The sequence below is a fragment of the Cyprinus carpio genome, chromosome A12 (assembly GCF_018340385.1).
Source record: "Cyprinus carpio isolate SPL01 chromosome A12, ASM1834038v1, whole genome shotgun sequence".
NCBI lineage: Eukaryota > Metazoa > Chordata > Actinopteri > Cypriniformes > Cyprinidae > Cyprinus > Cyprinus carpio.
This window is the reverse complement of record NC_056583.1, coordinates 18,661,211-18,687,785: the sequence shown is the minus strand read 5'-3', so window position 1 is coordinate 18,687,785 and position 26,575 is coordinate 18,661,211. Positions and strand designations below refer to the sequence as shown.

At 36.1% G+C, this 26,575-nt stretch overlaps 2 protein-coding genes across 18 annotated transcripts in view; one reads left to right on the top strand and one right to left on the bottom strand.

Annotated features, from left to right (window-relative positions):
* camk2g1 (calcium/calmodulin-dependent protein kinase (CaM kinase) II gamma 1) overlaps positions 1–3,280 on the top strand; it is a 76,712-nt gene extending 73,432 nt beyond the window's left edge. For all 16 annotated transcript variants that reach the window (XM_042767982.1, XM_042767981.1, XM_042767978.1 and 13 more), the window contains one exon: positions 553–3,280. The gene's annotated coding sequence lies outside the window, so the exon portion shown is untranslated. The remainder of the gene's footprint in view (positions 1–552) is intronic.
* Positions 3,281–5,427: 2,147 nt separating this feature from the next.
* LOC109079785 (bifunctional heparan sulfate N-deacetylase/N-sulfotransferase 2-like) overlaps positions 5,428–26,575 on the bottom strand; it is a 57,679-nt gene continuing 36,531 nt past the window's right edge. For both annotated transcript variants that reach the window (XM_042767974.1, XM_042767975.1), the window contains exons 2-14: positions 15,792–17,196; positions 14,149–14,236; positions 13,914–14,068; positions 13,633–13,818; positions 12,312–12,440; positions 12,021–12,203; positions 10,804–10,900; positions 10,387–10,510; positions 9,142–9,316; positions 8,585–8,755; positions 7,567–7,676; positions 7,258–7,357; positions 5,428–6,198 (exon numbers count right to left, since the gene is read on the bottom strand). In XM_042767974.1, the coding sequence (XP_042623908.1) occupies positions 6,073–6,198; positions 7,258–7,357; positions 7,567–7,676; positions 8,585–8,755; positions 9,142–9,316; positions 10,387–10,510; positions 10,804–10,900; positions 12,021–12,203; positions 12,312–12,440; positions 13,633–13,818; positions 13,914–14,068; positions 14,149–14,236; positions 15,792–16,826 (2,679 nt within the window). In that variant the 5' untranslated portion in view covers positions 16,827–17,196 and the 3' untranslated portion in view covers positions 5,428–6,072. The remainder of the gene's footprint in view (positions 6,199–7,257; positions 7,358–7,566; positions 7,677–8,584; positions 8,756–9,141; positions 9,317–10,386; positions 10,511–10,803; positions 10,901–12,020; positions 12,204–12,311; positions 12,441–13,632; positions 13,819–13,913; positions 14,069–14,148; positions 14,237–15,791; positions 17,197–26,575) is intronic.

The following is a 26,575-nucleotide window of genomic DNA, read 5'->3' as shown; positions in this document are numbered from 1 at the left end:
AAGGTAACTGTAGAGGTAATCTCACCATTGTGATGTTGTTTTTCATGATTGACAATTTGTCATTCTTAAAAATGACTTCTATTGTAAATTTGAAATCTTAAGATGTGGCTTTTGATAGTTTTTATTTAGTGAATTTATTTATCATTTATCAGTTAATTGCGACTTTATTTTAAAAACCTTAATTTTTGTATACATTTGTTTTTTACTCTACTGTTGTTCTGTTTTGAACAATTATTATTTTTTTGTTATTTTAAAAGAAATCCACATGATTAGAATTTCATTTATGGGTTACGTGATGTAATTACGTAACAATTTTCCCACATAGATTTAGCAATGTATTCAATCTGATCATGTGCAACAGAAAGCTGCTTGGTTTGAAAGTGACTTTAATGTGAGCTGGGCTTCATACATCGCTACACTATTTAGATACATAACAATTTTGGCAACATTACCAAAACTTAAGCCACAAATAGACTTCCATAGAAATGCATGACTGTATGCAGTAAGACCGATGATGCACATTTCCGTTCACAAAAACGTTATTTTTTCCAGCTTACCTGGATTCTCAAGATAATGGGAGTGTTTCTTCTTTGTGGCTGGACGGGCACGTGAAGGCCAGCTGGATGACAGCTCTTAAAGTTACAGACACACCAGTGAGGAACTCTGACAACATCCAGTTCAACTGTCAACACCACTTATCCTGTCCAATCTTTGACCAATGGGAGCTGGCCGCGGCTGTGGCCCCGCCCAAGGGACGGTGCATGTATCTGACACCCACATGGGGGTGCTGTTTTGTCCTTTTCCCACGGAACCATCTTTTTTTGCCCGTTAAAGATGTTCAGAAGGTGTTGTAAGTACTGATCTATGAAATCATAAATATACTGTTTATTGTAAAAAATCACTAGCTGAACTAGAAGCTACAATCAAGTTTGAAAATCATTTATGTAAGTAATCCAAGGTGGGAGTTGGGAGGGTGGGGGTGCTTAACTTAAAAACAAACAAACAAAAAAATAAATCTCAAAATGGACTAGTGCCCAAAAACATGCTAAAGTTTACAAGTTTTGTCATCACAGTCCTTCTTGTATACTTTGCAGCTTTTTGGACACAAAATCAATTTAGGGAAGGGGTCGACTAATCCGAGAGCAAGGCAGTGAAAATGTTCAGAAGTTCTTCATATCGAAAAAAAGAACCAAAGTGTAGTTTTTAGTCTTTTTAAGGAGTGTTTCTGTTTGGTGTTGGCTTTTTATGTAACCCGGGGTCTAAGAGAAGGTTTGTACGGCCCAGGTTTTAGTAATCTCTTGTGTTAATGTGGAACTCTTCATTTACTTTTTTTTTTCTTTTTCTTCCTTGGACTGACATAACACAAGTATTTTGTGTTCATTTAGAATTTTTAAGACGCTTTTATTTTTTAAGTTAATCTAAATAAACATAAGATATACAGAAATATTTAAAGGAGATATAAATGCTCGCCATCCAGGTTTAGGGGAAGATGTCGTTCCTGACAGTGCTCGATACGTTTGTGTGGGTGCGTGTGTGTGATATGAACTTGTAGAAATTGTATCCCCCATTTAGATTTAGTAGAACAAAAGCCCAAGTGAACAGCACGCAACAGAACACCGACCAGTAGATTTGATCTTATTGTTTTGTTAGCGTCATAGACAAACCTCTGCAGGACGTACTGTGATAGTCAGACAAACTTCTCTCCAGTTTCCGAACTCGGTGACTGAATCTTCAGATCTGAGCTCAAAGGAGGACTAGTCATTTTTACAAACTACATCATGGTGAAAATAGCGTCAGTAGTCGAGTATGTTGTGATTAAGTCTCGCCGTCTTTTCTTACACTCATTGTAAAAGTACTCAGTTGTTTTAGTAAGGTTAGACTCACCCTGTCCTCAGTGTTGTCGTGGTTCATGTCGGTGACGGGGGTGAACATGCTCTGTAAATACATGTCGTTTAGTTCATCTGATCACAAGGAGCGTGTGGGAAAATCCAAACACGTCCAGTTGCCATAGTTAAGTTAAAATCACAGTTTTAATGTTCGTACGATTTCAGTTCACAGTGGTTTGTTAGATTTCACCACAAACTATATTACGCAGGTTTTATGGCACTGACTATTTAAACTCAGTTTTCAGTGAGGGTTTGATTGTCACAACTCTATTAAGTTCATCTGTAGTTGCACGAATGCTTTTCGTCACTGCTATGGTTTTGTCTTTAGATAGATTTTAGTATAGTTTTGTTTGAGGCTATATATTACGTGAGGAAGTAAACAAACTACGAGTTCACCCCGTCTCCTTGGAACACATCAGTTTTTTGTATGGGTCTGTAAATACATGTAGTGCTTGCACACCCTCATCGTGTGCTGGGCTTCGTGACATATCAGGACTATACATCCGCACGTGTGTAAGTGTGTGTGCGTGTTTATCACCTTTACAATGGTAGTGATGCTGTTAGATTATATGTGATGATGCTGGTTTCATGTCTCGTGCTTATTTCTTGCATTTTTTTGTTTTGTTTTTTAATCGCTGATTTCTTTTTCCTTTGTTTGTGCTATGGGGAACTGCTGCCTTGCCTGGCCAAACTAGATTACACTTTTTATTATTATTTTTATTTTTACTTAAATGCATCCTTTTTCTGTATATGATTGACATCTTCAGCTCCATGAAAATGAAAAAGTTTGAGATGGCTATGAGGAGTCGTTAACTAGTAGATTTAGTGAAATAAATATCCCACCCCTGAAAGCTTGGTCTGAATCCTGGGCCAGACGGCGAATGTATGAGTCTTCTGGCCCACCCGTCCAATGACAGGAGAAATCAAACACGCAGTTTAAATAAACTGGTGAAAATGCATGTATACTTTTCTTGGTAAATATTTTTTTTTCCACTGTCTGTTTACTTAATAAAAAATGGGGAAAAAAATCTCATAGTATTTGCATCTCGACATGAAATTCACATTATTGGGAATTATAAGTGATGTACCATATTAAAAATTAAAAAAAAAAAAAAAAAAGTAGAAAATAGTGAAAATATAGAAAACAAAAGCCTCTGCTTGGTATGCTCCCCTCATTCTAAGTAAATCTATTGCATTGTAATGGTATACTATTGGGCTTCGTATATACTTGGAGTTTAAACATGGATGCTGGATTTTTGCATGATCATACATTTAATAAAACCATGAAATGACAACTATCAAGTGTTTGTCTGAATGTTAGTAGGTCTTCATCATAGCTTTGTTATTATTGAAACTTGATCTGGAAAGTATTTAATAAAATGAGCATTTCTGCAGCTGATTCTGTGTTTTCTTTGTGCAAATGTAAAATTCAACACAAAATCAACATTTACTGTATGTGCTTGTTACAAGTCACTGGACTTGTTAATCTATGCACATTATTACAATGTGCATGATAATATGTAAAGGTGCATTCAGAAGTTTGGTGCAGATTTAAAATGTTGTATGCATTAACATTCTGGTGATTCTACGTCTTTTTTTTCCCAAAAAATTACTCCTGGTTAAAAAAATGACTGCATTGGAAATATTTGGTACTGAGCCCAAACAAAATCTTACTGAAAGCTAATTTTTTGAGATATCAGCCTCAAATTTGGAAACAGCTTTAGATATATGGCTTTGATTTTCTCAGTTTTAGAGTAAAGCATGTTGTAGAAAACATTTCATATAAAATTTGAAAATAGTATTTTTATGCATAAAAGTAAACAAACTGTATCTTTTTTTTTAATTCACTTTAAACTTTTTTCCACTTCAGCAATATTCTTCAATAAAAATCTGTAGTTTTTGGCCACCACAAGCGAACCAACTGCTGTTTTGTTTTGTTTTTTAATTGTACTTAAGTGAAGTCATCTGCTAGTAGCATACTGTTGTATGGCGTATATTAATGAAACACTTATAGATGGCAGTGCAGTGTAAAGCACATGAACAGCAATGCTAATGCTATCTCAAATGCAGTAATGTAATGCTGATTAGAGTTAGCAATAATATTTTGAAACCACATTAGTGTCTCAAGGGGCCCCATTCCTTGTTGAACATTCTGGTTGTTGCCTCAGTGCATGACCTGTGCTTAATGAACCAATAACCATGAAATGTAGTATACATGTCCATGTTTAATGTAGTGTGAATTAGGCCTGGGTCTTCTGTTTGAAACAGCCATAAAATCACACTTATGTACCTTCACGGTAAAAGGAATGAAACGTGGAAGCGCTTATAGCTTTGATAGGTGCCCAACTGTAAAGATGTACTAGGAAACGGCCCCAAAGTAATATGTTAATACAAGCAACATCAGTGGCACATGTCTGCATTCAGATACCTGTAAATAGGCACTTTATAGAGTGCACACCATTTATTTTTTCCTTCTCTCCCCTCAAGCACACTGTGTACTGTCTGTGGTGGCTCCCAGTGGAACTGAGCGAGTCTTATTTAAGGGCTTTGTTTCTTGCATTCGAGCGACTGGGCCCCAAAGCTCTCAGACGGAGGGCGAGTCTCTTGTTTCTGTGCAGTGATTAATCAAACTCTCTCTCTACCCTTACTCTCAGCTGATAAAGTAGACTGCAGGAGCACAGATAAGATACTCAACCCTCTAGTTCACCTCACTTTACACATTGAAGAAGAGAAAAATGAGATGCCCGTGTCCATTCTGTGCCTTTATTTCCCAATATGTGTGCACTTAAACTGAACACCAGACATGACTTGGGATCACATTACTGTTGATTCATTTTTATGTATCCAACTGTTGCTACACATACACAATGCACATTCACTCACTGGCAATACAGCATAACGCAGTTCTCATGTTGGCCAAAGAAGAAAAAAAAAAGGGTTTTGAGGCACAGCTAAGAGTTTCACTTTGGGTCTGCACTGATATTATACTGTTCCAAAACCTAGTTTGCATCACTGAGATCACTGTGCTGTTTTTTTAAATGGCCTTATGATAAAATTCAATGCTTCCTTGGTGGTAAAACAAAGTTTTAAAATATTAAAAAACAGATTAATTATATTTCCTGCCTAAATCGCTATGATATTTTGAAATCCTTGCTAGGTTTTGGAACAGATATTATCTGCAGATCGCATACACTAGTGTTCAAAAGTCTGGGGTAAGTAAGATTTTAGTTTTAAGAAATTAATACTTTTATTCAGCAAGGATGCATTAAATTAATAAAAAGTGAACGTAAGACATTTGTAGCATAATTTCTAGATTTCCATTTCAAATAAATGCTGTTCTTTTAGACTGTCTATTCATTAAAGAATCCAGAAAAAAAAATACATCAAAGTTTGATGCACTGAAAAGAAGAACTGCTTCTTGAACAGCAAATTAGCATATTTGATCATGTGACACTGAAGACTGGCGTAACTTTCTTTGCTGTCACAGGAATACAATATAAAATATTTAAAAATTGATTAAACTAGAAAGCAAAACAGTATTTTTACTCGAATAAATACAGCTTTGGTGAACAAGAGGCTTCTTTCAAAAACATTAAAATCTTACCAACCCCGAACTCCTGAACAATAATGTACAGTTGCTAGTCAAAAATGAGAATTTTAACATTTGCTGAGTTCATTCAATAAAGAAGAAAACCTGCTAAAAGTAGCCACATTTATGAGACACATATTTAAATATTTCTCTGCTTGGCAGAGTTAAAAATTTAAATAATCCTCTCATATTCCCTTCCTTTTATGGGTATTTGCACAAAAAGCTCCTAGAGGTTCTGTGCAATTCCCTCTCTTCTTAGAAGACTATATTTGCATTTAAAAACAGCTAGTTCACAACTGATATTCAACCGCTCTAGAAGTCTTTTTAAAGCTGTCCAATCAGGTCGCTCCCATTTCCATATCCATGACTCCGTGAACGTCCACTATTAGTTCCCATAACAAGGATGAGGGCTTCTCCTCTTACTCTGAGGGCTTCATTCAGACTGAAAGCGTGATTGGCCTGCACAGTCCATCGGAGCCTGTGCGGAGTATGGAGGGCGAGAGGGGTCAGTCCTCTTTTGGCCCCTGCCGCACACGGGCCCTGAGTTCTCCAGTGTGGAGCAGGGTTCTGCCGTGGTTCTCCTTACGCAGGTTCTGATCAGCTCCAGCTGGAGTTGTGCAGTTCATCTCTGAGCCAAATGGGCAGCGGCTGACCCAGACGTTTCAACATCCTGAGTAACTCCACGTTCTGCTCGCGGTAATACTCTGACAGAAACACCCTCGACTGGAGTGAGGAAGAAACTAAATGTGAGTTACACACACATACATTTATGGAAGAATACAATTATGACAGTCAAAATTCTGAGATATATTACATGTCAATTTTAAGATAAAAATTCACATGACAAAAAGTCAAAATTATGAGATACTATCTTTTTATTATAATTTTGGCTTTTGTCATTTTTATCTCATATTCTGAACAATTGTTGAGGTCAAATTTAAAGAGATAAAGTTGAAATTATGAGAAGTCAATTTTGACAAGTAAAAATGTTGAGATAAAGTCAATTTTGTGATGTCATAATTATGATACAAGTCAAAATGAGATACTAAAACTGATAATTTTAACTTGTGTCATAATTATACATTTTATCTCATAATTATGATTGAAATAATTTATCAAGTCAAAATTCTGAGAAAGTTCATGTGACAAGAAGTTAAATTATGACAAACTAATTTACACTTATGAAATCAAAATCAACAGAAAAAGTCATGACATAAGTCAGTTTCTTGTGCCATAATTATGACTTCTCATGTCAATTTTGCCTTGTGTCATGATTTACCAAAAATGTACATTTTTATAATTTAATGTTCTTATGTGGCGGAAATAGTCTTCTATACATACACAATGCAATTCTATATTCTATACATACACAATGTAAAAATCAATGAATGAATAATAGAGATCACCCAGGATAATTTTTTTTTAGTTTTTTTTTTTTTTTTTTTGCATTTACACACTAGACTGGACACAAGGGTAAATAAAATAATGGGACAGAATGCTGCAACAAACTGATCAGCACTCTGTGATTGCATTTAAGTTGCTTTTGAAATGCAGTTTGCTCTATTCCCACTTGATTTCAAACAGACTCTTTCTACACCCTCAAAATAGATCTTATACATTCTGTTCCATCAGCTTTCAGTGTGCAGCCAATTATAGAAAGTAAAACTGGACTAAATAAACTTCACTGGCTGTAATTGAAATGCAATGTCTATTTTAGTTCAGTTACAGTATATCCATCTTATCTTCATATCAGAAGCTGTAACATTGAGAAGTAAGTTGTACCTCCAGGCTCATTTCTGGATATTTCCTTCCTTTGCTTTTTCCCAGACAGCGACGTCCTGCCTCCAGTTTCTGACACCAGAAACCTTTACTCTCGTCAAACCTTTAAACAGAGAGCAGGGACTAGTTACGTCTCCAATAACAATCCAATCTATCTAATCCAATTAAATACATTTTTAAGGACATATTTGAATTAAAATGTCATAAAACTGAATTGAGGACTGAGATTATTAGTTCTGTAGCAAATATAGTTGTAGTAAGTGCTCTTGGACTCTGAGTGAGAGGGTGTGTAATAATAATGAGAGTTCGTACGTCAGCGCCTGTGTGTAGTTGTAGTATGGTGTGACTCCAAGAAACTTCTGAATGCCATCCATCACCTGAGCAGGACTGGAGCGCAGCTGCACACCATCCACGATCAGCAGCTGTTCACAGGATAAAACACACATCACACACACTGATGCAGCTCAACACACCTGCTCTAGAGCATTATGGGATGATTTTGAACGAGTGTAGATTCACTTATCACGATCTAATGACTTTAGGAAGCCCAAACTCGTGCTCGTGTGTGTATAAGTGTGTGTGTGTGCGCGCGCATGCACACATTTATGTCTGAATATTCAAGGGTTATTCTCAAAATAATCTAAAGCTGTGTAAACAGTGTAAAAATAATGTAAACACAGTGTTTACAGTAATACACTTATAAATGAACAAGGGCCTGGGGTCCAGAGCAAACTTCCAAGGGGACTTTAAGATTTCTTAAAATGACTTGAAATAAGACCAAAACAAGTTTGAAAATAAGCTAAAACGGTAAAAAAAAAAAAAAAAAAAAACACTTGCAAATGATTTAGTCAAAAAAAAAAAAAAAATCATTGCTATTACAGAAATCCATTCAATTTTGAAATTAATTAAAACAATTATTTTAAAATGCAATTTAAAATTCTTTCAAAAACATTAGAAATAGAGTATAAATTTCAAGTAGAAATTGTGTAAAAATACTTTTATATTTTTAAAATGTAACATGTCATTATGACATTATTTTATTTATTAATCACACTAACAGATCAACTACGGTAAAAAAGTTACTGGTTCCAGCTGAACCAGTGTTGTCTATTTAGGCATGTTTTGAACACTGTTGACCAATCAACATCCAGGACTGAAATGAAAGCTAGTTAGTAGTTACATTAATAGCATGTCATAGCTGCTGATGAAGATGAAAAGAGTTCTTTTAAGAGACAGATCTTTTCTGTGCACACCTGGCTAGGCTAATAGTAGTGTAACTAGTTCCTATAGTCGGCTGTAGGCATGTGTGTGTGTGTGTGTGTGTACACACCTGACTGGGTTGGTAGTGGTGTAACCAGCGCTCCAGATGGCTGCTGTATGCTCCAGGCTGCAGGCAGCGGTGGTGCAGAGAGAGCAGAGCTGCAGGGGACGACGGCCCTGCAGAGATCACCTCATAAAATGTGTAGTTTAGTGCCACAGGGTCCTGATGAGCCCTCTGATGCTAAAGACAGATTGGCAGAAGTGAAAGTGAACAGTTGTAGTTTTCATTTGATGTGTCGCTATAAAGGAAGTCAATAATATCCTGAAAATGCTATCCTTTAGCGTTCCCCTTCGTTTCAATGGCAGTTGCTTGGCTGGTGTAATATCCTTGATGATTTGAAATCTGCTGTGTTTTCGGGGGTTTTTTTTTTTTGAGCCAATCAACTGAGGCTTAAATTTGACTAAGGACTCAAAAATTAACGTGACATTAAAGGCAGCAAACTGAAAATGTTCAGTTTCCAACGGAAATAAGGCAATTTTGCATCAGATGGTGCAGTTACTACATCTACCAGCAGGAGCTCTGAATCATGCTAACTAACAGCTAAGTCTTTGTGTACACAAACGCACCTGGTACCAGGAATACGCACGGTCAGCAGGGTTGATGAGTATAGAAATGATTTTGGCTCTTGGTAACAGGGCAGCTGCTCTCTTCGGGGCAACTTCAGTGTCAAAGTAGTTTGCGCTCTTCTCAAACAGGAAGTCTGTGCTCACGTTTGAGGGTATGGGGAAAAAATCCATATACCTGAGACAAGACAGACAGAATTAACATACTCTCTCATGCAAAATATCCCATATCAATAAAAGATTAAGAGGGGAATTCACTAAGAATTGTGGTGTTTATTTTAATGCATTAAATCACAGTAGCATAATATTTGCTGAATGAAATCCAATACTTGTTTCTTACTGATTTTGGGGTGCAGACTTCAAAAACAGCTTGTTTTGCTCTAGCAACTCACTCTTGCTGACAAATATGATGTACACTTTGTAGACCATTTGTGAGGTGAAGAAGTCTTGTATTATCCCAAAAAACAGCAACAATGACATGAATCCTGTCTTCCATTGAGCCAGCATACAGCTATTTGTTAAATTCTCAGCTGATTTTTATGTATGAATTATTCTGAAGATGTTATTTTATGCCCAATCCTGATTTCAAGGTTAGAATTATGGCCACTAACAGAAGAAAATGCAAACATGACAATAGATACATTTTGAAAACTTCTTTTTGTCATTAAATTAAAAATGTTTAATATTTGACTGCTATGTGCATTAAATCTGTTACATATATATGACTTTGAAAATCTTCATTCTTATTCCGTGAAAAAAAAAAGAAATTAAAACTGTATGTGATGGGAAGTTTTTATTGATATTTATGAACTGAGCATAATCAAATTAGGTGATATTATAATAGGTAAATTAGATAATTGATGTGTTGCCTATGCTGTTTTGAACAGGTTCTTATGCAGTTGCTAGGGTGTTCTGAGTGATTGCTAAGGTATTTCTAGGTGGTCCAAATTTGAAATATATATATAAAAAGGGTCCATCAGGGATAATTTACAGAAATTATTCCCTTGTTGTTTTGTCTACCATGCAAAACTGCATATCTGAATATTTTATCTATTCTCATCTAGTGATATATAAATTATATCATGCTTTCTAAGACACAACATACACGCTAACAATCAAAAATTTATTTAGCATGATCCAAAAATCATTTCTGCCAGTGTGATGTGAGTGAGGCTTTTTAAAAATTGGTATGTGATTTGAAAATGAAGAACAAAGAAAATGAGGTATGGATGGGGTTTCCATGGTTACCAGTCAATGCCACGCTGGTAGTTTGGTCCGCTGAAGAACTGCACCTCCTCAAAGGTGACGGGGCTGGGGAAGCTGCTGGTAATTGCAGGATGAAGGGCGAGAAACGAGTGCAGCGCAGTAGTTCCTGCAGAAAGAGCATGACACCACAGCATCAAGCTGCTTTGATCAAATATGAATCACATTTCTTGGAAATGTTCTCTGTTCTGTGACTTGTATGTAAAATGAAGTGTTCTACATCATATAGCCTGGCTTATTATTAAATTGTATTTTAGTCTCTTATGGTTTCAATGATGGACAAACAACATGGGTAGACGCATCTGTTACTGCAAACAACTTCACATGCATGTTCAAAACACAATGCACAGCTAACTTAAAAACTAAAGAAATAAACATTCATATTTAGAGGTTTTGTGTTACCAGTCTTCTGAGGGCCAATCACTAGAAACTTGGGCAGTCTGTCACAGGTCTTCTCTTTGGACCAGATGTCTTTGTGTCTCTTGTCATGACACGGGTTCTGTTTATCAGGAGGAGTATTTGTAAGTATAATGTGAGCATAAATGAATATGAGACTAATATAAATCAATTTCCTGTTCATTACCTAAACATGAAAACATTCATTTTAATTTTAACAGCAGATCCACAGGTACTGCAGAGAGTTTTTCAATTATTCTTTGATAAACAAAGGATGTGGGAAAAAATAAAATTTGTGTTAAAAAAAAATATTTTAAGCAAAACAAAGAAACTTTAGTTAAATGTTTGCTCCTCCCACATTAGAAAGTTATTTATTGAGATGTATTAAGTATAAAACTCTGTACATCAGTTATTATATTAATTGTTTTACAATGTAAGCATAATGATATATATATATATATATATATATATATATATATATATATATATATATATATATATATATTTTTTTTTTTTTTTTTTTTTTTTTTTTTTTTTTTTATTAAGATATTACACATAAAATATTTTTACATATAGATATGACCTCGTTCAAAAGTTTACATATGCTTGATTCTTAATACTGTGTTGTTACCAGGTGTTTTCATTTTTATTTTATTTTTATGATAGTTGTTCATGAGTTCCTTGTTTGTCCTGAACAGTTAAACTACCTGCTGTTCTTTAGAAAAATCCTTCAGGTCCCACAAATTCTTTGTGGACTCATGAACAAAAAAAAAAAAAAAAAAAACAGTTGTGGATCATTCTAGAAACAACACAGTATTAAAAATCAAACGTATGTAAACTTTTGAAGGGGGTCATTTTTATTTTTTATATATATATATACATTATTTATACTATTATTTTTTCTTGTGGACTATATGTAAAAGTCTTTTATGTGAATTATTATATTCAGCTCAGTACTAAATAAAAAAATAAATATTACCCGATGAGAATAATACTGAATAATTTTAAATAATAATTTTCAAAAGAAAAAATAAATAAGCCTATTTTAAGAACCATGTTGGTTGTAAATGACATGCAAAATAATATAAAATTAAATTTTTATTATAATATTTAAAATAATGGCACTTTATTACTGATGATTGATTTTGGGGCAAAATATGATATCTTTGGCAGCCTCTGTGAGATTCACCCAGTAATGACCATGAAAATGTGATTGCACAAACCTGCCACAAGGGGTCTCTCTCATCAGGGAAAATCTGGAAGTATTTTTGAGCGAGGCGGACAGGAGGAAGTGTCTGCAGGCGCAGGTGAGTCCAACACTGTACAAACCTGACCAGTGACTCAAAGGTGTACAGGCCCAGCCGGTCGTTGCCATAGTTTGACAGGTGAGTCATGAATATACTAACCTACCCATGGGAGAGGACAGGGACAAGTTGGTCAAAAAGGCAACGTTCGTCATATTATTTCACCATTAGGTGTTTGGACTAGTGTGTCTTTGCGGGTGTGACACTAACCGGATTGAGCAGAACTGTAAGGAACAGCTCTCCTCCACGGATGCTCTTGTCCAGCTCCTGAGGGCCTCCTGGATAATCTTTATAGAAGATGGTATGTGTGAAAAGCCCACAGGTCTGCCGGGGGAGAACCTGATACACAAAACAGAAATGAGAGCAATCTTGGGACTTATTTTCTTATATTTGGAATATCTAATGGAAAATTTTAAAGCTATTTTGGTAACTTTACAATAAGGCTTGATTTGTTAAAATTAGTTAATGCAATGGTATCATGCACTAAAAATGAACCATTCCTACAACACTATTAATCTAGGTTAATGTTAATTTATAAATATTATTGACTGTTCATGTTCATTCATAATACATTTATTGTTAACTTAAACAACGTTTACTGCATTGGCATATACAATACTACCCAAAAGTTTGGAATAATTTTTTTTTTTTTTTTTTTTTTAAGAGAGAGAGAACTTTCTGTACATCAAAAAATCCTGAAAAAAATTATCATGGTTTCCACAAAAACATTAGGCAACAAAAACTTCAATGTTGATAATAATAAAAACATTATTAGTAATTGAGCCCCAATAATAATTGAGAAGCTATCATCATATTACAATGATTTCTGAAGGATCATGTGACACAGCAGGAGTTACGGCTGCTGAAAGTTCAGCTTTGCCATCATATGAATGCATTTTAAATAAAGTTTTAAATATATTAAAATAGAAATGCTGCAATTCCAATAATATTTCAAAATATAACTGTATTTTTTTTTTATCAAATAAATTTAAGAAATTCTTATTATTCAAAACATTTGACCATTGATCTTTTTAAAGAAATGCTGTAAAAGTGTATGATACTTAATGAATTAACTAATTTTGATTAAATGAAACATTAATGTAAAGTGATACCACTATTTTAAAAAGATATTCCACTGCAAGGAAAGATACCAAGCCCATTTGCTCTGAATTAAGGTGTCAGCATACCCAAACTGTTGCAGAACTGTTACACTTTAAAATTGACACATTAATACCTGCCATTGTTGACAGCGTGCTGCATGCATTAGCAGTTAGACAGCAATCATTACACACGTCTTTAAATTAATCTCCTTTAAACCATCTCTGCTGAGCCATATGCATTAAGATGGATGTCTTTATACATTGCATCGCAGTTTTTTTTTTTTTTTTTTTTGTGAGCATTTAATAATAGCACTTTTAAAAACGCATCCTGTGACTGCTGCATTCTGATGCATTCAGTCTAGCACACAAACATCTTTGTAACTGCCCCACGAGACACGTTTGATTGGAGACAGCTGAACTTGAGCTCCCACCTGTATGCTGTTATGAATGAAGCCCCTGCGGTAGCGTGCAGGCCTGAGATGAGGATACTCTTCTGTGCTGGTTACCTTGATGCCCCATATGCTCTTCCAGGCCTCATAAAGCTGACTGTGCACAGGGTACACACCTGAGTGATGGGGGGCTACAGCGTAACCCATGTCTGTGGGGATCCCATGCTCCTGAAAGAGACATTCATGTATAGCCATGCAAACCATTCAGAATCTAAAATTCAACAACATTATTTGGCATGTACTGTATCAGGGCAGATTCTGACCATTGCAAACTGTCTATTAAGTCTCATCTGTTCTGCGAGTACGCTGACGTTGTGGAAGAGATGAGGCTGCATGTGACTCCACATGTGCGGGAACCACCAGAACTCCTGCCGGTGTCTGAGCAGCATGTCATCACCCTCGTCTTCCTCATCTGTGCCTGAAAGAGACAATAAATGAGTGTGTGGAGGTGGAGAGTGTTTTATCTCTATAACTCACACAACATCAACTCCAGCATACCTGTATGGAAAAACTTGCCAGAGAATCCCAGGTTGAAGGTGAAATTAGGTACCAGAGAATGGAGTTTATTTTGTGTGTGAAGCAGCGCCTAGTGAGGAGGAAAAAAACATTTCAACTTGGCTCACACATACTTAATCATATATTGTCTAAATAAAATAGAAGATACGCATCATTATTTTGGGCTGTATGAAGCTACTGTAGGTTACAACTAAGGGTGGGTGGAATGAATATCACAATATAAATCAGTGATGATATCTTGCAAAAACAGTTATTTTGCTGGAATTTAGCAGACTATTGTATATATACTATTACTATGCATTAAAACCTATTTTGAATAAGTATTAAACTCTGACTGGATGAGTCACATTCATCATTTCAATTCTCTATTAATGTGGCAGATGCAACATAAACAACTGTAATCATCTAAACTTTATATTCTTCATCCTGACTTGGACCCATTTTGCCCTCTATTTTCACATTACTCATTACTGTTTTTTTCCCCTTAAGTTTAGATAACATGAAGTGGTCCTGATAGCCACACAAATATATTTAGCATAGTATAAAAGTTTCAGGTTTGACACGTATTACCATCACATAGTCCACCAGCAATACTGGCAGTCCTAGTTAAATCAAGTATTTATTTTGACATTATACAGATGCAGGTTGGAGAAAAGGTAGATAAAAGAGGGCAGATCTTGCAGAGACAAGAAAGGCAAGGACGATAAAGGGTGAGAAGAAATAAGGGTAGAACAAAAGATGAAAATAGCAAGGGAAAGAGAGAAAATGAAAGAGAAAATGTGAAACCGAAAACCTCAGGCATGACATTGCTTTTGCTGTGGTGGGCCACACAGAGCCCCCAATGAGAACTTATCTGCTCAAATTAAAAAGTGAGCCAGTCTAATTAGCCCCATGCTAGCCTTCAGCAAGAGCCTTCTTTCACTCTCAGGAGATTGAAGTGAGAGAGGGAGCTTGAGAGAGAGAGGGAGATGGTGAAAGAAGAAGAATACCATGCTCCATTGCATTACAAACAAGCTCTCTCTCTTGCACAATAACCACGGCTCTACAAACAGCTGCAGAGAGAGAATACATCTCCCTGATCCGTATTAAGTGTGCTAATTCATTAGCTTCAATTCAGTCATGGAGGAGCTCTGGGAGTGTGACAGCGGTCAGAGAGAAGCTCTGAGAATAAAGAGTTCGGATTATTCAAACAAAAGATACCTTTGATGAAAGACAAACTGGGTCAGGTCTGATTGAAGGATTCATTCCCTGTCAACCCCACAAAGTGATGATTTCATATAAACAATCAAGATTTTTATTTATTTATTTTTTAACTTACAGTGAAATATTACAATAGTAAATTTTCTAATTGTATTATTATTATTGTTATTATAATTTTTTATAGTCATGTTCCTTTATAATCAGAAAAAAAAATTGGGCAAATTGTGCAGCACAGCAAAGCTGAAGCTTTAAAAAAAATTGCACTTCATATGCATTTTAAAAACTTTTTTTTTTTTTTGTCAAAAAAAAACATGATTCTACTTTTTTCTCCACATCATACAGCCCTGTCACTTTATATGACTAATAGCAACAGGGATGGTAGTTTTAGCAAGCAAGCATATCCAATAACTTTTAAAGGTTTTTACCTCAACATCTGCCACTTTCATGCGTGTCCCCTCCTTCCCGACAAAGATGTCATCTACATCCACAAGCAAAAATCTGTCCAACGAGAGGCTGAGCCTTCTGCCAGTTAAATAACCTACGGCATCCACGAACAGCAGCTTGTGCAGCCAAAAAGACAAACTACCTCCAAAGAACACCCGCTGGATCCCATCGTGAAGGCCTAGGTCCTGCATAACTGTAGCCAGGAGAGCTCGCTGTTGGTGTGAGTGTGTTGGGAGCTGATTGGGTTCTGCTGGTCTGGGGCTAGCTAACAGCACAGGCTCATAAGTACTGTGGTTGGACAGGAAGGTGGTCCAGTTGTCTGCAGGTAAAGGGCCAGGTTCCAGCTCATTAGGTTTGGTGATGTAGAGTAGGGGGGCAGCAGGGTTGACTCTGTAATCCCAAAGTGGCAGGTTTGAACGCAAGAACAGAGGGAAGCCTCTAAGCTGAGCGCTGGATGGGGAGTTTTCATTTGCCCTATAGAAGCCAATGATTCCCACTCCATAGTCTTGGCAGTATTTGTCCAGTAACTGGCGGTTCCATGAGTCCAAGTTGACGTACTTGAGCAGATTCTCATAGACAATGAGTGTGTATCTGCCTCGACCTCGCCAAGCCAGAGAAGGAATGTCCCCCTTCCCCGGTGCAATTTCAGTGCGGTAATGAAAGCGGCTTGACTCTAAAATGGCAATGATCTCTTGTCCAAGTTGGGAGTAGATGCTTTCCACAAAGAGTAACACCACAGGCTCTGTCCGAGAGGTGTCTGCTGTCCTCACTGAGTGTCGCCGCTGACTGACCTGCGATGGCAGGAACAGTGGAGTCCTTTTTCCTCCACCAACTACCGATGTAGCTACACAGTCTCCCAGTGGTAACGGCACAGGGGCCTCCTTGATCTTGGGTCCAGCACTGACGTGATAAGCCAAGTAGGCCATGGAGAGTAGACAGAAGAGGATGAGTGCAAAGATCAGGTGGTGGAGACCTTGGTGCCTGACTACTCGTGCCAACTTCCTAACTCCAGCCATAGCTATCTTGGCCAAGTGGGTGGCAGGAACAGAGAGAGGGTGGCACCTCACTCTGGTAGGGAGGTAGAAGAAAAAGAGAACAAGCAGGGATTAAACTGGAATGAAGTTGTCCTGCCAGGAAACGACTACTGACTCTAGGTCACCATGGCCCGCATAGACTGCGACGGAATCGCCGCTCCAGTGTCTCTTTTTTGTATCGTACTCCTCTCGTCCATATATCAACCCTATTCGTAGGTAGCTGCAGGCATCATGTGATTTGTTTGTTTTTAGAGTGTTGTTGCTTTGGCTTAAAACCTTCTGTCGCTTCATGTATCTGCTAGAACAAACTTGGCATGAGAGAAATGCTGTCTAGCAGAACTGCCTGTCCATCCTGAAAGAGAAACAAAGATGGGGGAAAAACAAAAAATGACAAGGTTACAAGGATCAGAATTAAGCCTGTATACCATAAGAATGGAATACACTGCACAACTTTTGCCCAGATTTTTTGGCACAACTTGTAGTCCTGAAAATTTAGAGCCAGATTTTGGCCAGTCAGAGTTCTTTAGGTATACACTCATGAGGACAGCATAAAAAAGTAATCCACCCAGTACATAAATACTCACAAAAAGAGTCACAAAACAAACATGGGAATTTCAGAATGGAGTCATGTTGCTATCGGAACTGTACCATGGACTCTCCTAACCTCTGAAACTCAGGCTCGAAACTCCAGCCTCTCCCCATCCCAGGGGTCAAGACAGACAAGAAGGGGCCACACAGTATCTCCACAGAGGGAGTAATGTAGTCAAGCCATCTTCTGATTTTTCCATTAGATGACACACATAAACACACACTCATACACGTACACACAAAAACACTCCCCTACCTCATTAACACTCAATGTACCCATCATCAAATCTCCCTTACTGTCTACGTGAGACCCTTTCCCAGGGATCCTAAAATAACTCCACCCCATGCCATCCCTTAATCATGCTCCCCCGATATAAGATTTCAGGTGTAACTGGTGGTGTTTTGTGAGTGTTATTGTGTATGTGTATAAAAGTTAGGGGGGTTAAGTTTTTATTATTTAGTTATGGGACATGGTCTGTTTACCATGAACTAAGTGGTGTCCTCAATTTCATGTGATTACATTTGGTCGATCCATCATGCAACCTGTAGAGAAACCGGACACCATGAGAAATGGGAGTTCTAACAAAGTAGGCCAAGCAACAACCCAAACAAGTCACTCTGCCACTGCTATTATCTCCTTTAACTCAGCAATATTAGCCTTTGCTAGCATTACCTTCATTTGAATATGCTAAAACACATGAAATGTAATTTTAGAATGCCTGTATTCAAAGGGAACAGGGAAAAATCATTAAGTTTGACAAACTGCATTAAGCTTCCATTAAATAATGGCTTAAAATTCAAACTCAATGCCTTTATTACTTAAAAAGTGCAGAATAAGCTTTGGACGTGAAGCTGTTTCTGCACCAGAGATCCAATTTAAATGATTAATCTCTGAAAAAAAAAAAAAAAAAAAAAGCAGAATGGCTGAGCATGAAGAATTTGAAAGATAAAACATAAGCTGACTTAGCAGTTTTATATTACATTATAGCATGTAAATGGATCTTTCCAGTTGCCAAGAATAACTTTAATACAGGATTTAGCTTAACATGACAGCATCAAAATGCACTGCAATGCTGGTGCCTTATCTGAGGATGTTTCTTTACTAGTCTAGTCAAAGAGGCTTTTCGAGATGATCTGAACTGAAGCTGTGCAGTCTGTGACCACAGTGTGGAGCGAGAGCTTTGTAGAGCACTGAGCAGCTCCACAGAGTCTAACGCAGAAGGGCAGAATCAGTTCAGTCCAAGGGGTGCCTCAGGGCCGCCAGCGTCACGACACGCATAATCAGATGACATTCTACAAGAGTCCTTAGTGCACTCTCTTATTTCAGCACTCGGAAACACTTCAAATGATTCGGCACATATTCTGTTTGACTTAAGTGTGACTTTTGTGTTTTTCTATTGTTGGTTTTGTTTTTGTGGTTTTTCTTTGACTTAAGTGTTGACTTGTGTTTTTTTTCTTTCCTCTATGAAACCATTATTCTGACCAGTAGGGTTTCTGCTCTGCCAGTGTGTCTGGCCATTTTTGGATGATGTATGTGGATGGCTTTATCTTTATATAAAGACAAAGTGTCACATGCCCTCTGGCTGATAATTGATCTCCAGGTAACATATGGACAATTAATTCAGCAGGAGCCTCTAGAGCTTTGAATCATACAATTTTGTCTGAGTATTAATGGCACAAGTCAATTAACTGATGAATAAAAGCCATTCATAAAAGCTTGAGGCATACTAGAAATAAGGTTACAGGCTACACTATACTGTGGATATTTTTTGCATTTACTTTTATGCATTTTTGCATAAAGTGATTTACATTACATTCAAGGTACATATTTTAGCTTGCTTTCTCTGGGAATTAAAATGATGACCTTGGCATGCTAATACCATACTCCACAGTTTGAGCTTAAAAAAAGGCCATAAGGCATTTTGCTATAATAAAATTACATACCACATACTCTTACATAATAAAATTAAGCTAACTGAATTTTGCAAAATACCTATACTTAAAAAAAAGGTTGTAAATTTAATAAATATAAATATATTGTATTAATATATTATTGTATAAATCTATATATAAATAATTAATTAAATTAAATTAAATTAAATTAAATTAAATTAAATTAAATTAAATTAAATTAAATTAAAATTTATGCATTTAGCAGATGCTTTTATCCAAAGCGACTTACAGTGCATTCAGGCTATCAATTTTTACCTATCATGTGTTTTAAATAATTAAATATTTAAAAATAATTAAAATAGATTATTCTTAAAATATTTGTATTATTTACTCATTTTTATTCACATTTATCTTTTATTCAAATATTTATTCATATTCAGTTAAATTTAGTGCTATGCCTCCACTAAAACATTGTAAAAAATATATATTATGTATTGTCTTTTAAAACAAAAATATATTTTGTATAAAAATATTTTTATATTGTGTATAATTTACATCTATGTGCCGAATTTGTTATTCTGTTTTTTTTTTTTTTTTTCATTTTTATTCATAACATAGAGAGGACAAAAAATATGAAGGAAGATGGGTAAAACAAAGACTACAAAATGCTGCAAGTCAGATGGCACACGTGAGGACCAAAGCTAAATGTATCGTTTCTTGTGCTAACCAATAATTGCCAAGTCCAACTACATGCATTAACTGGAGGCCCACAAAAGTCTACACACTGAAAGAGATAAAAAGCCATTCAAAGAGCTTCTGCTGGCTCCAGACTTCCAAGACCCTAAATAAAAACACAAACATCCATTTAGAAAAATGGGTCTGTTGAATCAGAAGGATGCATTGCAGCACATTTCAAATGGGGGAAAACCCACTGTTGTTGTTAAGCATGTATGACGGACAAAAGCAGGAAATAAGAGCAGATGGCAAGTGTTACAGAACAAGGATAAAGTTTAATCTTCCATCTCTCTATCTTCTAAAAAGCCGAGATAACTGCTCTCATTAACCACTGATAAATATTTAACAGTGGAATATTACAGTTAAATAGGTCTCCATTAGTTAGGTCAGTCATCACAAGACTTCCAAAAGTGTGAGAAAGGAAAAGATTTAGTAAGAGATTTGATGTTAGGATTAGAATTAGGTAATCTTCAGTAAGATATCTCCATTAAACAACTCTGAGGTGTTTATGGGAAATAGCAGTATGTATTCACAAAAGATAAACATGCCCAACAGATGGAATGAGAGTGTAAGTGTGAATGAAAGAGAGAGACGTGGGTAAATAAAGTGTAAAATGTATTTGAAGTACATTTTTTCTTTTTGAATATCCGGTTTCACCCTGAAATACAGGCTTTGAATGTTTTGATGTTGACATTAACCTGGCTTTTGCAGGAGTCGATCAGGCTCAGTCAGATTTTCTTCACACACACACACACACACACACACACACACACACACACACACACACACACACACACACACACACACACACACACACACACACACACACACAGTAATCTGAAGGCCACGTAAAAAAAACATCTGCCAGCACCTCAAGAGTCAATATTCACCAATCACCTGTCAAGAGTGTGTTTTCATCTGGGCCCAAGCTAATGCTGCCTTATTCTGGCAATTCACACACATACACACTCTCAACATGATGAAGAGCTTCTTTTTGAAATAATGAACTTCAGAGAGCTGAAAGAAGGTGAAAATAAATGATAAATGAAAGAGTGGAAGTAGGAGGAGGGATGTAGAAGAAACAGTGTGCATGTTTGGGTTTTTCAAGAAAGAACATGTGCCAGCATGTCTATCAAAGCTGTTATGTACATGCTGTATTTGTAGTTGTACACTGGAATGGTGCTCTGCTTGCCCTGAGGTCATAACTTAGACATCTGAAAAATACAAGCATAACAACCTCAGTTACTTCATTTAACAATGGCAATTTTGGGGGAAGTTTGTTGTGGATACCTATAGCAATGAAATTTCATGATTTTTTGCTACCAATTTTAATACCACAGCAAAAACTTACACTTTATTGAACGCTATAAATTAAGTCAAAAAAAATTATGGTATCACCTAACGGGTTATGAACATGGGCTAATATATGAAATAATATATGAAACTCACTAGAAAGCTTTTGAATTTCAATAAATAAATAAACACATAAAGTGTAAAAATTATATACACTACCGTTCAAAAGTTTGGGGTCAGTGCAATTTTTGAAAATGTTTTTTTTTCTATTCAGCAAGAATGCATTAAATTGAACAAAAGTAAACAGTAAAGACATGTATAATGTTTCAAAATATATACAGTATATTTCAAATAAATGCAGTTCTTTTGAACTTTCTATTTATCAAAGAATCTTGAAAAAAGATTAATTATATTTTACAGTATTATATTTTACTGTATTTTAAACAAATAAATGCAGCCTTGTTGAGAATTTAAAAAAAATTCATACATACTTTAGACATTCACACATGCATTTATTAGATTATGTTTTTTAATAAATCTTCTTCCTGGAGATCTTTCTTCCTGGAAATTACCAAACAGCAATATTTTTGTCACAGCTGGTTTGACTGCATGTTTTCAAAACCGGACTGACTTGACTGCTGTACGAGTGCCGAATGTGCCTCTTTTATCAATACCACAGAAAACCTGGTATTCTTACTTGTTTTTATTTTAGTAATGACCAAAATAAGTGTATTTCAAGTGTATTTCGACATCTTTAAATCACACAGCACATCATGCTCAGGAAGACTTCAGTTTCCACATGGCCAGAATCCCTAATAAATCTCGTCTTGTCTAACTGTGCAGGAAATAAAACAACATTTCATATTTGCGCAAGAAATTGCATCCAAATCAATACTAGCTCAGGCATGATAGAGGGCATCTTCCCCGGGGTCTTCCAGTAGCTGCCTATGCCAGAACAAGCCTGCGGTGGATACGTAGCCACAAGGTCATAGATATTTTAGTGGAACTTACACAGCGGTCAAGGCCCGCAATCTACCTCCCGGTCCCAAAACAGCTGTCAGTCAAATAAAAGTTGACTAGAGTGGCGTACACACCCTTAACGGCTGTCAAATCCATTTTGGAGAACACTCCCTCAGACAGACAACCAAAACAGCCCTCATTCACAGACGGAGCAACTGACAGTATCTCTCCCCTCATCTCAACAGTCCTTCATAAACACATTAATGCAGACAAACAAAAACAAGCGTAGCAGGTAAACATTCCATCAGAGGGATATGAATCAAGCTCTGCACAGCATTAAGTACTAAAATCAATTTCAATCTTCTTGCTTTTAGCTTCCCTTCCTCCTTTACAAAATCTCCATGGTGATGGATCAATCACTCCGCCCCTCGTCTGCGCCCTCCATCTCTGGGATATTGTATTAAGAGTTGGATTTCTTTGAGGTTGAATGTTAACGGCCTCTCAGCAGTTCGGATCGGGCTCTTAGGAGGGACAGATGATGAACTGTAATCCTTTTATAGCTGAGTCTGAGATATTCTATTAGCTAGAATGGCTTGAGTTTTCTGATTTATAGCACAATGTGTCCAGCTCACAGCCAGGGGGAGATGTTGGAAATCAGCAGTCAATCAATTCAAGGCATAGACCCTGTATAATCAATCTTAATGATTTAGAAAGAGAGAAAGAGAAGATGAGGGAAAGAGAATGTGAAAAGAGGAAACCTATGATCCAAAACTTAGTGAGCTACCTAACTAGACATTTTAAAGTAGACATCCATGTTATTTTAGTATTTTTTTAAATAGTTTTTTATTAATATTTTGAATTTTTTTTTTTTTTTTTATTATTGTACAAAATTAATATATATTAATAATATAAATACAAATAATATACTTTTACTATTGGTTTTTAATATTTCTAAATATTTGTATTTCAGTTTTAGCCATGGTTTTATTTCACTAATTTTAAATTCCAAATGAAAATATTAAATATGAATATTTCATATATATTAGTTAAAAAAAACAACAAAAATGTTTTTAAATAGTTTTAGTTAACTATAACACTGGTAGGCTGCATAATTATATTTTCTAAGTAGTTTAATATTACTAAACTGCACTATTTCACCCATAATATCTATGTATTATATGTATTTTGTGTTAACAAAATCACTAGAGATAGCATAAGCAGAATATGCATGTTACCTACAATGAAAAAGTTGCCTGATTGTGTACTGTAATGTCAGAAGCAAAGCAAAATGCTAATGTCAAACTCTTGGACTTAACTGTCAGGGTTGAATGAATCTTGAATGCTCTTTACTAGAGTGGTGTTATTTGAGCTATGTGTTAAGATGCTGCCTATGTACAGCAATCGCTAGGTAATGAGACAACTCAAGGTTCTGGAAAAGAACTAGAGTGAAGATAGATAATGAGGGGAAAATAAGAAATCACATTTAACATGATTCTACAGTAGAACCAGATTAGCAACTCTGTATGTGCGTGTATGTCTAAGATTAGATAATATCTCATGGCTAAATGTGTGAAAAAATCCCATGCTGATACCAGTCTGTTAATCAAATATGAAATACTATACTAGCGATGCATTATATTTGTCATAAATAACAATATAAATGAAAGTTTTTAAATAGGATTAAATAGGATAATTGTTTTTTTGTGTCTTGTATGATGTTTTTGTGTTGGATTGTCTGTTGGAGTTTTTGTTTGTTGATTTTTTAATTGTTATGATTTGTGAATAGTGATGATGAGAACGTATTTTTCTGCAGTCAAATGCCACAAAGACTGTGCTGAAGGACAAAAGAAGCTGGACAAACTTGTTGAAAGGGAAAAAAAAGGAAATTAAAGTACACAGTTCATAAATCCTCTATGGCAACCGACATATTAAAAAAGATAAAGCGCAGATGGGCCGCTAAATTTGCATTGTAAATCAAAGATTTACAGCTACTTGTAAATCTCTTCATAGAAGGGTACGAATTATGAGAGGGGAATAATATTTGATCCCATTAATTAAGGCTTTATCACCATCGCCCAAAAAAAGAAAAAAGTCAAAACAGAAGGCTGGAGGGAATATTATTCATGTTCTTTTGAAATATAGGTATGTGTCAACATGTCAAAAGTTTCAGTAGCCACAAATTAGTCAATTTAGTTTCACAAGATTAGTCAGAAAGACATTGGTGGACACTAGACATTAGGGTTGGGCCAATAGATGATGCCATCGTCCATCGCTGATGGCTGAATGAGCCGGCATCGTGAAACCCCCCCCCCCAATCCGCCGCATCCCAACTCCGTGTTCGGAAAGGAAATTAAGTGTCCTACAGAACCCTAAAAGGGAATAAATAACCTACGAGATGGGAGGATTAAAAAAATATTTCAATACTTTCTCTCACAATTATATTGTTGGGTAATTATACTGTATATAAATTGCGGCCATCAGGAAGCCACTACTAATATGCAGGAAATTACAACCGCCTCCGAATGCGCGCTCTCATTTTACTTTCACTTTTGAGATTTGCGATCACACGGACTCTATACTACGGAGCGGCAGTACCTACCACACATTTTATAAGATTATATATTTGCCAGCGGTGCTCAGTATCTGCAAATCATTCGCCATTGTCCTATCAGTCAGTTGGTGTTTACCTTGCTTTTCTGCATACAGATTGACGTTTCGGGCACACCCCCTAACCCCGCCCACCGATGACATCATCCATCACGATGTTTCACCATGTTTAACCATGGAAACAAGAGGAGTTAGGGTTTTAGTCCCCATATAGTTATGCGTTTTTAATTTATAGTCTCTTCTCTTATCGACAAAACATTTTGATGACTCATCCTGCACTAGACTTTTTCCTTTTTTTTGTCCAATCAGATGCTCTCTTAAATGACAATCTCCATATTATTGGTCAAAGACTGTTTAATTTTATTATTTATTATTTCTAAGCAAATTATACAGAACATTGTCATCAAATCTGGTCAGGCATATTTAGAACAACAATCATTATTAGATAACATTAAAAGACTCTATTTATGGATCACAATGCAACCCCAAAATACTAATTAACTGTCATTTTAAATATGTACCAATTTTTACCACTAGCCTTCAAACCACTAGGTTTAACCCATTTTTCAGCAAGTAGTTTTTAATCATTTAAAATATAATATAATTTAGTATGATCTTTTTTTCTTTTATATATTTTAATAACTATGGGTCAGAATAAGTATGTTGTTTAATTTTTCAATAGTTTCATTTCAGTTAATTGTTTTCAATATATATACCTATTACACTTCAGCTGTAATCATCACAACAATGAAAACATCTTCAGGAGACAACTGCTCAACAAGTTTCATAATAATCTGCTGTCACATATATCAAATACATTAACACTAACATGACAGTCTATGCCAACATGTGACATTGTGTAAATCTATGCACATACGCACTTGGAAAAGCTGATAATTATCTTTTTTTTTTTTATCGGATCTGTAGTGTTTTCACAGGAACTGGTTAACATTCAAAATGTCAAGTGTTAATGGCAATGTGAGCAGCCTTGAGCACAAAGACATAAAATGCGCTGAAAGTGCAACTGTTCAGAGACTCTCTTTCAACAAAATCCATGAACCACCTCTAAGAGCCCAAAGGTAAGAGCTGAACCTCTAAGGAAGAGGAAATGATATCCTCTCAGCAGCCATTCAAATTCAAATGTTATCTGTGTTTAAACCTTTAGGGGTGGTGAGCACTATCTCCTCGTCCCTCTGAATGCACTTAAAATAAAAGTGCAAAAGACTGCAAAAAAACACACACCAACAACATCAAGACATCAATCTTCTACAAAGGCTTTTAATGGCATCCATGTTAAACCTCATTCTGAGAATTTCAATCAACTGTCACAGGCACATGAAAACAAACTGACTCAGGAGTTTCAGAAACAAAAAAAGGCTGGATTGTATAGGAAGATCATTGGTGATTTTCTCTGCCGCTCTTAGAAATCAAGGCCTCTGTTTAAAGACAAAGGAAAGTCGAGAGCATGGGTTTTTCTTGCATTCTATGAGTGAACTGCTCAGGCCAGACAGGTTCTGGAGCTTGTCTAAGGGTCAGAGAGTCTATCATGGGTTACACGGATGGGAAATGCAGATCATTTAAGCAGTAATTGACTAAAATGAGCTTTCCACAATTGAAAGTGTTATCCTGCTGTAGTTGTGGTTTGCAAATAGTGC